At 52.7% G+C, this 13,091-nt stretch overlaps 1 protein-coding gene across 1 annotated transcript; it reads left to right on the top strand.

The window, feature by feature from the left end:
- Positions 1-6,598: 6,598 nt before the first annotated feature.
- On the top strand, positions 6,599-7,719 carry HMX3 (H6 family homeobox 3). The gene is made up of 2 exons (XM_059477412.1): positions 6,599-6,914; positions 7,112-7,719. Exons 1-2 carry the CDS (start codon positions 6,599-6,601, stop codon positions 7,717-7,719), a joined length of 924 nt encoding a protein of 307 aa, XP_059333395.1.
- The last annotated feature ends 5,372 nt before the right edge of the window (positions 7,720-13,091 follow it).

Raw genomic sequence — 13,091 nt, 5'->3', positions numbered from 1 at the left:
TCCTGCTGCTCTCCACCAGCATTGCTTCCACTGGTTTTACTACTGATGAGTTTCTGATGTGTATTGCTAATGTTTAACCAAAATGCATTAAAAATATTTTCTGTATAATGCTTAGTTTTCTAAAGATCTCCAAATTTTCAATGGCATAATTAAAAAAAAAAAAAAAGCAGCAATGTAAAAAACAAAACAAAAAAAAAAAAAAAAAAAAACAAAACAAAAACAAAACAAAAAACACCCAAAACCAAAAAAGCCAACAAAAAACAAAGACTTCAATGTAAAGCTGTGGCTCGAAGTAGGATGATGTGAAATTTCTGCAGTCCTTTCTTGGCCTCTGATTGTTCATTCTTATAATGTAAAGTTGTACACTAAAAATAATATATCCAGAAAGAAGCAATTTTGTTGTCTAGGATAAAGTTTTCCCTGCAATTTAGAGGAATGTTGTGCAGAAAGAAGCCCAAAAATGTTCTTTTCTCTGTAGAACAGGTAGAACAGAGTCTGTGCACCATGGGAGCAACGGGAGAGCTTCACCTCTGGATATCTGAAGACAAGAAACGTGGTTGTTTGGAGATTCCCCAGCCAAAGGAGGGAGGAGGAGCCTCCTGTGGTGTGTGCATCACTTTGGCTCCCTGGGATTCCTGGAACACCGAGTTTCCCTGAGGATCAGCCTTCCCTGGGCACTGCCAGCGTCATTAATAAGTCATCAATCAGGTTTTGACAAAGAAATTCTTGAGGAAGCACAGAACGACCCCATCATTCATTAATTTTGCAAAATCTCCAGCTATTTTGGGGATTTGCTGACTCAGAACAAGCTGGTTCAGGCTGTCATAGCAAACATTAGTAGGGAAATGAGGGTGATCTGAGGATCTTTGCATGAAATTCAAGTCACAGCTCATGTTCTGTAGGTACATCCAGAATAACTCTCCTACAACAGCCAAGGATCTGTGATAGGAACACGAGAGGCTTCAGAAGCAGCCGGGTTTTGAGTCAATGGGCTGTAACACTTTTGAAATCAATGATTATTTAAGAACTCCTAAAACTGCACATGGTCCAGCTGCCCTGCACAACACGAGCACTGGACCTGCTCTGCTCTCTGCTGGCTCTCTGCAAAGGGACAGTTTGGATCTGAGAGCTGAAGGCTGAGTGTGGCTCTGAACACCCCTTTTCCAGCCACTGCCACCACAGAGCTCTGCAGCAATTTTCTGTTCCAGGAGGAGCTGGAAATACTCAGCACTTGTCAGGATTCCTTTGTAGATTTAATAAATGACCTATTTATGGCCACATCTGCTTATTTGGGATTTCACCAATCCTGATGTTTATATAGTCCTGGTTTTGATTTTTGGGTGTTTTTACATTTTACATGATTCAAAGTTTACAACCACCTACAAAAGCACTGGGCTTCAAACATAAAGCTGCAAAGCCACCATCTATTCATTTTCCTTCTGACAGATTTTGAAAGATGAGCGGAAGTTTGTGTTTGGATAAGATGTTAAAGAACAGCACGTGCTCTGCCTTCAAACCCTCCGGGGGCACTTCTCACAAAGGATTTCCTCCAGTGTATTTAGCTGACCTCTACTGGGTGAGTTCACCTGTGGAAGTGATGAATTGTGCCCACATGACTAATGCCAGGGTGATGAAACCTTCCAGAAATTATTCTGGTGGGCAAGACAAAGTGACAAAAGCAAGGGATATGTGGTATGAGTTTGTGATGAGATCAGAGAGCCTTATCACATTCTATAGAGTACCTGTGCAGTGCTCTGTGAGACAAAGGCTGTGCTTGGATCACCTCATCAGTTCTGTCCCTGTGGATTTACTCCAAATTACAGGGAATTTGTTTCACAAAAGCATCACAACCCAAAAATTTCTCCCCTTTTCTGATAAAAATGCCATCTCTGTGAGTCAGACACGGCACTGTGATGAGCCTCAGAAGTAAAAGTCTGATAAATTGAACAACCTGCTTTCTGGAAGCACTAGGAGATTCTAATATTTGTCAGGGAGGACTCTCAGCTTGCCAGGAAGCCACTGGAAAGTAGACACTAACAAAGCATTCCATTTAAAGGCACAAAAATGCCATTGTAAGGCATAATAAGGGAACAACTTTAACTGTTCCAAAATACCTCTCAACCCACACACATGTCATACACCCTGATCCACTCAGCCTGGGGAAACCTGAGACAGGCTTCCAAGCAAAACTCCCTTGTAGTTTTTCCAGTCTCGAACAGAACATCCTTATCAAATCCATCCCACAGGAGACATTCCTTTTGATGAGGAAGCAGCATCCCTTCTCTGGCTGAGCTCTGGTTGTTTCCAGCCATGCATTTCAGAAGGAGCACTTGAAAGACTGACAGAAAAATGCTGAAAACTCAGATTTTAAAAAGGCCCTGATAATATGAAAGGATTTGCAATAGGAAATGGAGACCCATTGAGAACAGCTCAGACTCTGCAGCAGTTAATCTCTGGCATTCACAAAATTGTGTTTATGTGCCTGGACGGCGTGACAGGAGCTCTAAAATCTGATGGTGGAGGGATTCGCTTTGATTGCCTGGGAAAGGAGAGTTTGAGTGTGGGGGGGCAAGCTGTTAAATGTCTTCTCCTTTCTTCCTTCTCCCCCTGGACATCCAAACTGATGCAAGGAGGTGCCTCAGCACTCTCCTGTGGGGGTGTGTTTAATGTCAGCCTAGAATCAAGCAGTGCCTGGCTGGAATTCTGCTTCTCCACAATCTCTGGAAGCCCAGACATGCAAACTTCTTCAGGAGACAAATACTCCTCCACTTCTTCTTGAACAAATAAAGGAACCAGGAAACTCAGCCCTGCCCTTTCCTCAGGGTGGCAAAGAGAAAGCTGAACCCAAAGTTTGTCACCTGTGCTTACAGTGGGGATGCTCAGGGGTGGCAGATAAAGATGGGGCAGGAGTTTGGGTGAAACAGGGGCTGCAGTGGGTAATTCCTGCCAGGGAAACGGGGCTGCTGTGCTCTGCACACCCTCCTCAGCAGGCTGCAAGCCTTTTTGGAGCTCCTAGCAGTGGGGCATCACAGAATCACAGCACATGGGTTCATGCTCCAGCCTAGCTCCTGCTAGAAAAACAATGAAAAAGAAGAGGCAGTGCTGAGACAGGATAAATAAGGAGATAAATCACTTTGCAATACAATACAGCCAAAACCCGAAAATAAACAATTACTTTAAATCATATCAAGCACCCATCACAAACATCACATTTATACAATTGATCCATGTGTAAATTAGCCAATTAATTCTGAATTGCAACACTAATGAAATAATAATTATCTGTTTACAATGGAATGCTACGAGTGAAAGTCTGGAAACAGAAATAAAGACTGCAGCAAAATCCACTCAGCTCCATCACCAGTGGGCAAGGGGGGAATGGTCAATACCAGTCTTTAACATCCTGATATTGCTGGGGAGGGGGGATAAATAAAATACGTAAATAAACAAGAAATCTATGGACCTTAAATAATAGAAATAAAAAAATTCTCTTTTAGAACACTGCAGGGTTTTGCTTGTTTGTTTTGTAGTAAAGAATTGCAAAGTGGGAATTTCTTTTAAGTTAACCAGAGGCTGGTTTGATTTTTTGTCCTTGCTTGGCTTTCTACCGTGAATTGTTTGCCCTGAGGGACTCCAAAGGGATTAGGACCTCATAATTACCAAAGCAGTGAAAGATGGATGGAAAAGAGTGGGAGCTTCAGTGCAGAATTATTTCGGTGACTCATATCTAAATAAAATCTTCACTGAGATGGAGAAATACACTGGGGTCTTCTGTAAGAACTTTTCACCCTTGGCTTTTCATGTAAGAGCTGCACACATTCAGCACAGAGCTTTAGCCCAGGTCGCAGGCAGGAGCCTGAGTTAGGGGCTATTGGCTGTTTTCTGAACAGAAACTATTTCTGTCTGTCTGGGGTTTGTTCCTCTGTACATTTTACCCCAGAGTTAAGGGATATTCTCAGAGAAACAACATTTCTTTGCAAAATTCCCAACGACCTTTTCTTTACCAGGTGCTTTAAGCTGTTAACCAGAGCAGGAACAAGAAACAGTTGTTAATAACAGAATATTTCTGCAAAGTATCAATTGCTGAGACCCCATCCCCAAGATGTGTGGAAGGTACATGAACCACCATGTCTGTTGCAGCCAAAAATGTTGTGTGACTGGTTCTGTACAAATCCTCCCTCTATCTATAACCCCAAGTGCTCAGGAGGAGGAAAGACTCCTGGGCAGTTTGATCCAGATTAAAAAATGTCTCGTTTCAAATTGCCAAGTGGGTGTCTCTAAAACGAAATAGCAAGAAAAACCAGGTAGATTTGATCAAGGCATTAAAATATTTAGAAGTAGAGATTGTTGCTCTCTATGCACATGTGAGCACGTCTGAGTCCAGAGCTCTGCGTGTGCCAGGGCAGATTTGTGCAGGGCACGCTCAAAGGTGTTTCAAATGTTTAGAAGGATGCCAGAACTGATCCATCCTTCCTTCCTTCCTTCCTTCCTTCCTTCCTTCCTTCCTTCCTTCCTTCCTTCCTTCCTTCCTTCCTTCCTTCCTTCCTTCCTTCCTTCCTTCCTTCCTTCCTTCCTTCCTTCCTTCCTTCCTTCCTTCCTTCCTTCCTTCCTTCCTTCCTTCCTTCCTTCCTTCCTTCCTTCCTTCCTTCCTTCCTTCCTTCCCTCTCTTCCTTCTCTTCCCTATCTTCCTTCTCTTCCCTCTCTTCCTTCTCTTCCTTCTCTTCCTTCCTTCTCTTCCTTCCTTCTCTTCCTTCTCTTCCTTCCTTCTCTTCCTTCCTTCTCTTCCTTCTCTTCCTTCTCTTCCTTCTCTTCCTTCTCTTCCTTCTCTTCCTTCTCTTCCTTCCTTCTCTTCCTTCTCTTCCTTCTCTTCCTTCCTTCTCTTCCTTCTCTTCCTTCTCTTCCTTCTCTTCCTTCTCTTCCTTCTCTTCCTTCTCTTCCTTCTCTTCCTTCCTTCTCTTCCTTCCTTCTCTTCCTTCTCTTCATTTTCTTCCCTTTCTTCCCTTCCCTCCCCGGGTACGGGCGGGCAGTACGCGGCATTCCGGCCCTACCGGGGCTCCCGTAGCGGTTCCCGGTGTCCCGGGCGGTGCAGGGAGAGCTCCGGGCCCGCCAGGGGGCGCCCTGCGCCCGGACCCCGGGAACGACGGGGACGGAACCGGGAATGGGGCAGGGATGGGGATGGAACAGGGAATAGCAGGGACGGAGCCGGGAACGGGGCAGGCATAGAACCGGGAATGGGGCAGGGATGGATCCCGGGAGCGGCGGGGATGGAACTGGGAACGGGGCAGAAATGGAGCCGGGAACGGGGCAGGGATGGAACCGGGAACAGTGGGGGTGGATCAGCGAGCGGGGCAGAGATGGAACCGGGAAGAGCGGGGACGAATCTGGGAACAGGGCAGGAATGGAACTGGGGGCAGGAATGGAACTGGGAACGGGGCAGGGATGGATCCCGGGAACGGGGCAGTGATGGATCCCGGGATCGCCCCGTGCCCGAACGCGCAGAGCGGCACGGATGGATCCTAGAAGCACCGTGTTCCGAGAGCGGTAGGGATCGATCCCGGGAGCGCCCGGAGCTCGAAGCCCAGGAGCAGGGCAGGAACGAATTCCGGGATTGGGGCAGGAATGAATCCCGCCGCCTCCTGCCCTGAGCCCACCAGCGGCGGGCTCGGGTCGCCGCTCCGCCGCGGGCTCGACGTGTCCCGGCGGCCCCGGAGAGGCGGCAGGGCTGCCCGCGGTGCGGAGGGCACCGGCACCGTCGGGGCAGAGCTGTCCCGCCACCCCACAGCCCCAGCCCCGCAGCCGCCCGCTCAGTCGTTTGTGCCCCGCGGCGGAGCGGAGCGGAACGGAGCGCGTTGCGGCCGGAGCCTGTCCGGTGCCCGGTATCCCGGCGGGGCCCGGCCCGGCCCGCTCCCCCCCCGGCCGCGGGCGGCTTTTGTTGCCGGCGGCGCGGGGCGGGGGCGCGGGGGGCGGCGCGGCGGGGCGGGGGCGGTTTTGAGGCAGGAGCGGCGCGGCCCGTGCCATTCGCCCGCCGCCGCTGCCGCCGCGCCGCTCCCTTTGTGCCGCCGGCCCGGCCCCGCTCGCTGCCTAATTGGACTCCGCAAACGCCACGGACGGGCGGGCGGGCGGTCGCCGCCTCCGGGCACGGCGGCGCGTCGGGCGGGGGGGGCCGGGGCGGCTGCGAGCAGGGGCTGCGCGGAGCGCTCTCCTCCCGCCGCCTCCCGCCTGATCCCATTCGCCTTTGTGCGTGCCCAATCGCCGCGTGCTCCCCGCGCGGAACGGGGATGACATTTTGATTTCATCATTAGCATCCGGCGTCAGGTTGACGCAGCAGCAGCGGCGGCGGGAGGCGGCGGCGGCGGCGGCAGCGACGACCCCGGCTCTCCGCCTGCCCGCAGCAGCGCCCCGGTGCCGCGGGCTGCGCGGGTCCCCCCGGCCCCCCGCGCTGCCGCCCCCCCATGCGAGGGGCCCCCGGCCGGCCCCGCCGCCGCGCTCCCACGCCGCCCCGCCGCGCCTGTCCCCCGCGCCGCCGGGAGCCGCCACCTGCGCGCCGGGCGCGGGCTGCGGGGCCAGCGGCGGCCAGGAGCCGGGCGGGCAGCGGAGGATGCCGGAGACCGGGCAGGAGCCGCCCAGCGCCCCTCCGCCTCCCCCCAAGGAGTCCTTCTACATCAAGAACCTGCTCAACGGCGGCCCCCCCAAGGCGCCCCCCAAGCAGCCGCGGGCGCTGTTCGCCCCCTCGGGCAAGGCGGCGGTGGACGGCGCCGGCTTCGCCCTCTCGCAGGTGGGCGACCTCGCCTTTCCCCGCTTCGAGATCCCGGCGCCGCGCTTCGCCCTGAGCGCGCACTGCCTGGAGCGCGCCCAGACCTGGTGGTACCCCTACGCCCTGACGCCGGCCGGAGCGCACCTGCCCCGCACGGAAGGTACCGTCCCCGCAACTTCCATCGCTCCTTCCTTCCCTCCGTCCCTCCCCGGCGGAGCGGCGGGGCCCGGGGGCGGCGGGGCGCGGGGTGGCGCGGGGATCCGGCCGAACGGGACGCGGGGCCTGGGGGGTGAAGGTGTCTCTTTGTGTCCCTCGTGTCCCCCCTCTTCACGCCCCGCTCCGTCCTTCCCCATCCAGCCGCAGAGAAATCGCTGCTGAGGGACTCGTCCCCCGCCTCGGGCACCGACCGGGACTCCCCGGAGCCGCTGCTGAAGGCGGAGGGGGAGCAGAAGGAGCTGGACTCCAAGAGCCCCGACGAGATCGTCCTGGAGGAGAGCGACTCGGAGGAGGCCAAGAAGGAGGGAGGCGCGGAGGACTGGAAGAAGCGGGAGGAGAGCCCCGAGAAGAAGCCGTGCCGCAAGAAGAAGACGCGCACGGTGTTCAGCCGCTCGCAGGTCTTCCAGCTGGAGTCCACCTTCGACATGAAGCGCTACCTGAGCAGCTCGGAGCGCGCCGGCCTGGCCGCCTCGCTGCACCTGACAGAGACCCAGGTGAAGATTTGGTTCCAGAACCGCCGCAACAAGTGGAAGCGGCAGCTGGCGGCCGAGCTGGAGGCGGCCAACCTGAGCCACGCGGCCGCGCAGCGCATCGTGCGCGTCCCCATCCTCTACCACGAGAACTCGGGCGCGGAGGGGGGCGCGGGGGGCGGCGGAGCCCCCGGCACGCAGCCCCTGCTCACCTTCCCTCACCCCGTCTATTACTCGCACCCCGTGGTCACCTCCGTGCCGCTGCTGCGGCCCGTGTGAGCCCGGGAGGGGCGCGGAGAGGCGCGCAAGGCACCCGGCCGCCTGTGAGTACCGCAGCCCCCCGTGCGGGGCGCCCGGCCGGGGGACACGAGTGCGGGGCTGGGGGGACCCCTCGGCGGGTGGGGGTAGGAGGAAAGCCGCGGAAATTTAGGAGGAAAACAAGAAAAAAAAAGATAATAAGAAAAAGAGATTAAAAATCTGGCGGGGGGGGGAGGGAAACGAAAATGAGGGAAATGAAAGCGGGGGCTTGTAGAGAACCCTGGAGCTGTCACACCTTTTGTAAACGTGGGTGAAAACCGCGATGGTCTCGCTCTCTCTCTCGGTGGCTTTAGTTTTATTTTTGTAAAAAAAAAAAAAAAAAAAAAAAAAAAAAAAAAAAAAAAGAAAAAGGAAAAAAAAAAGAAAAAAAAAAGAAAAAAAAACGGGGAAAAAAGGGATAGTAATAAAATAAAACGAATGGTCCCAGGCCACTCCTCGAGATTTGCCAAACGCTAACGGGAAGCTGAATTTCTGTTCCTTTCGGATCTCTCCTTCTGCCTCCAAATAATTGTTCAGGCTCCTGATCCTGTCGTGACTCAAACTTCATCGACCACGGCTTTTCATTTAAGCAGACCTTTGCCTCTTTGCTTGCCCACGTTTTGTACCTTTCGGTTTCTGCCATGAGACTTTCACGAGCAAGAAATACAGCCTCAAAGTGAACGGTTAAATACACTCGCACGCTTTGAGTGACCCTTATTTATTATCGTTTACTTAGACATTTTTAATTCTTGTTTATAATTCTTGTTTTCCTAGTTGTCGGGTCGTTTCGGGTTTTTTGCGTTGTAAAGTTATTTCGGTATCTGGGGGGGGGGGGGGGGGAATCTGTGCCCTTTTGCTTTCTTTTGTAATACTAATTATTATTATTATTATTAATATTATTGTACTTTTGAACTGTGCAATATTGTACGACGATTCTTAAAGCACTGCTTTTATTTGAATGGTGAGGAAAGGGTTTTTAGCATTGTAAAATTGCGTTTCTTCATGTTGTGCAAAATGAAATAAAAAAGATTTAAAAGCGAAGGAAAGTGAGAAGAGAGGAGCAGGGCATGGGAATTAGCATCAGCCCGGCTTATGCGAATAAATAAGGGAGATTCGGTGAGCTGGGCGCTTTAAGTGAAGGACAATCAACTTTAGGGGAATTTTAATTTATTTGATATGATGTACAGTTTTCTTCTAAAGTCCATTGAGTATGTGGATTTTAATAGGCAGAAATCAAGTGAGGAGTGGACACCTCTAGTCTCTCTCTGTCTTAGTGTCTGCTCACCTGTTGTCTGACAATTGTTTGCTGTCTTCCCAAGGGTTTGGGTCAGTTGATTTCTTTTCTTTGTTCGATTTTAAATTTTGTTTTCCAATTTCAGTTGTATCCCCTGCCCTCTCGCTTTCTGTTAGGGATCGGTCCTATTTTTAAAACAGCCTATATTGTTATAAACTTAATGTTGTGGTGCAAAAAAAAAAAAAATCAATAAAACCCGTTCCTTATCATTTTTAAAGTGTGGTTTCGGGCGGAAAAAAATAATAATTAAAAAAAAAAGAAGATAAATAAACAACAACATGTGGGGTGGGGGGAAAGTGGGAATAACAAAATAAGTCAAATGTTGTGTGTGAGCTGCGGGGCTGCGGGTAGGCACGGAGCCGATCCTGATGGGGAAATCTCCTTGGAGCGGGGATGCAGAGGGGACGGGATGGGCAGAAGGATGGGGATGGGCAGAAGGACGGGGACGGACAGAGGGAAGGGATGGGCAGAAGAACGGGGATGGACAGAAGGACGGGGATGGGCAGAGGGACGGGGATGGGAAGCCTGCCTTGGTGCAGCCCCGGGGCTCACGGTGCCCGGCTCGCCCCGAGCGAGGGTCGCAGGGCTGGGAGGGGGCAGCGGGGGGGTCCCTGCCCATGGGAGCGCCGCCTCCCCCCCGAGGGCTTTCCCTGAACTCCCGGCGCCCCTTCCCCTGCGCCCCCCGTGCCCCTCCTGCCCCACGGTGCCCCAGCCCTGTGCCCACGGCCGCGGCCGTCACGCGTGTTCCAAGCCCCGGCAGGGTTTATTTGGAGAGAGGATCGCTCTCCGCTTGCCGCAGATTGGCCCGAATCGACGTGTTGATAGCGCCGAGGGCAGGATTTGGGGCCAAAGAAATCAAAATAAAACTCAGCGTTGCGAAAAGATAATCCCGCGGTTTCTTTTCGTTTGGGATAAAAACCCTGGCAATGGGTCGTAAATGAAAAATAAACAGAGTTTCGGGGTCAAAACGCGGTGCTGGCTGTGTCGCCTACAAACAGAGCGATGCCTTTGCTGTTTGCAGTACCAACTTTGGGACAAGTCGCTTGCAGCCCATTAAAAATATTGTTGTCATAGTAAATACGTCTTTCCATTTTACAGCGCGGCAGCACGATGTTATCAAACGGCAAGGAAAAAAAGCTCATTTATTTCTGGTCAGCGCTCAGAAAACGATTCCGGACCCTCCTGGCCGTCTCCCAGCACAGGAAGGAGCCGATGGAAGCAGCGCGGCCCCGGTTCCGCGGCGCGGCCTTTGCGCGGGTGCGGGCAGCGGGCGGCGGCTCCGTCCCGGGACTGTCACGGGCATTTCCCGGGGGAACCGTGGTCTCGGTGGGGTTGATGGGGCTCGGCAGGATTTTTTAAAATCATTATTAAGGATGGAAAAAAAAAAAAAAAAAAAGAAAGAAAGAAAGAAACTAAGCATTCTCAGCAGATCCCAGCTTTTCTGCTTCCCGCTTGCACACGGCGGGATCGACAGCAGGCGGATGCTGTGAGAGCTGGCGGTGAAGCTGGGCCGTGGGCCGAGGCTCGGTGAGCCCGGTCCGCTGCCCCCCTCCCGCAGCCGGAGCTCCCCACAGCCCGGCCGGGAGGGACGGCTCGGAGCGGGATAGCGGGATGCTCCTTTCGCCCGCATCCGCAGCGACCCCGGCCCGGCGCTCAGGCTTTTCTCGAGCCTTCAGGAGGTGTCCCCAAACTCCATCCTATCCCTCAAGGATCCAGCGAAACGCGAAGCGAAAGGTTCCGTTTCTCCCTTCGAGGAGAAGCAGCGAGGGCTCCGCCAGCCCCGGCGCTCCTCGCTGCGCTCCGGGCGGGGAGCGCCGACCTGGAGCGGGACAGGAGCGGGACAAGAGCGGGACAGACTGCCAAGGGAACCCCCACCCCCTCCTCCCGCATCTCTGGCCCCGCTTAAACTTTCTGGAGGTCCCGCATCACTCTGGGATGGAGTGAAAGCAATCGCTTTGAGCGGTGGAAGGAAAATCATCTTCACAGAAACAAAAACTCTCTGTCGGGGAGGTGGGGGCGATTCAAAGAAAGTTGCTTCGATCTTCTCGGCTGTTGGCAACTCCGCGACCACTCGTGTTTACTGCTGCAGCCGCGCTCGGCAAATCTCTGCCTTTGTTTGCAATTGGAGAGATAACGCGGTTCTTCTCGGCCACTGTTTTGAGCAGGGCTGAACAGAACTAGCTCGCCTGTTTGTGGTCGAAACACACATGTATTTCTTTTATTTGGTAGTAAATAGGGGGTTGCTGTGTATAGCAAACAGCGGGGGGAAAGATATAAACTTCCCGGCCACCAGATTTGGGGATTCAGAAGAGTTTTGCTTTGCGGAGGCTGCGGCAGGAGCGGTCCGGCCCCTCCAGCAGCCGCACGCTCCCGGCGACCCACGTTGGGAGGTTGGTATTTTTTATCCTAATTATTATTGATAAATTCTTTTTTTTTTTTTTTGTTTTAGCCGAATATTCTCAAATTTTCTGGTACAGGTCGGTGGGAAATGTTTGATTCTGCTGTCGGTGTCTGCGACGTGCAGAACGGGCGGCAGAGGTGGGGACACGCGGAGCCGCTCCGAGGGAATAATCCCGCTTTAAAGCAGTGGTGGAAAACCCTGTGGGTTTGGGTTTCAGGGTTTTTTTTTCCCAAATATGCTGCAAGTGTCTCTGTAATAATCACTTTACTCTATCGACTTGGCATAGTGTGCTAACGGAATGAGAAGACCATTAAGAGCATTAACAGATTGGTACAGCATAATGCTTCAGTTCATATTGATCGTAAAACGTCTGTAAAATATTGTTTCAAATGAATCTATTGTTCCTGCGCTCTTTCGGCGGTGTTGATGACCTTGGTTTGTTCTCCCGCATCCAAATTATTCTCTCGCCGCTCCCATATGATTGGGGACCGGCCGGTGGGACCTGTCGCCGCCGTCCCCGCGGACCTTCACCTACCCGAAAGCGTGGTTTGAGGGGTCAGAATCACCTCAAAAATAAGGAAAAAATAGGAAAACTTATGTAGGAGGGAAGGGAGCGGTGCGAGCGCGCCCTGCGTGCGGGGAGCGGCTCGCCCGAGCCTCCCTCGCTCCGCTCCGCACCGATAAAACCTCTCCCGGGATCAGAGCCCCGGGAAGCCCCCAGAGCTGCCCAGCGGACACTTCTGAAGCTGTTTAGATGAATATCAAGTGAAGGGGACGCGGATCCTGCGGGCAGCCCCCAGGGGCGCGGGGGCACCGCGGGGAGCGCAGCCCGCGCCCGGGGCCTTGGTGGCTCTGCCGAGCTGCCCGTGCATATTTTAGCGCCCAAATCAGCCAATCCCCTCGATCGGAGCGATTTCAAACTCCGTGGAAGGGGGCTGGAAGGGGCCGTGGGGCGGCTGTCCCCCCGCGTGTCGCCCAGCGCAGCGCGGAGCGGCCCCGCCGGTCACTCGCGGGGAATGAAACCTCCGCTTCCCCCAGGTTTGGTCACCTGGTCTCGGCTCTCCTGAGCTCCGGTATTTTAAATAAATATAAAGAATCTCTTGCTCTCCTCAGCTCTATTCGCCTTCATGATAGAGTGGAACCATCAGATTTTCATCAAAGTTCTATTAAGTGAAACATAGGTTGCAGGGCACCCTCTGATTGAAACAGTTTAAATTTTAATTGTGTTTTTAATTTGACATATAGTTGCAGAAAGGAATGACACTACAACGCCAAGGGGCGGTCGATTTTCTTAATTTCTCCCAGAGGAATTGATGAGTCTATCAGGCCACTAGATTGGAAACACATTAAAGCTCTCTGGTTAGGTTGTTAATTGGAACTTGATGGATAGGGGGCCTTGGATAGGCTATGCTGATCCAATCTTCATGACTTTCTGTTTTCCAATAAATTACACGATTCATTTTCCAGCCACAGATTACATAAATTGTACACCTCTAGGGCTCTCTTTTTCAAATAGGGAGCCCTTTTCCCCAAAAGCCTATTGCGAGATGTCATTTGCACCAAAAAACGAGCAGCAGAGGCTCTTGAATGAAAATCGAAACATAATCAACGTTTATACTTAGAAAATTTATTGAGATCATTTTCTCTGGTATTTCCTTA

Source organism: Ammospiza nelsoni, chromosome 8, assembly GCF_027579445.1.
Source record: "Ammospiza nelsoni isolate bAmmNel1 chromosome 8, bAmmNel1.pri, whole genome shotgun sequence".
In the NCBI taxonomy this organism is placed as follows: domain Eukaryota; kingdom Metazoa; phylum Chordata; class Aves; order Passeriformes; family Passerellidae; genus Ammospiza; species Ammospiza nelsoni.
Note: the sequence above shows the minus strand (reverse complement) of the source record. Positions and strands in the feature narration are given on the sequence as shown.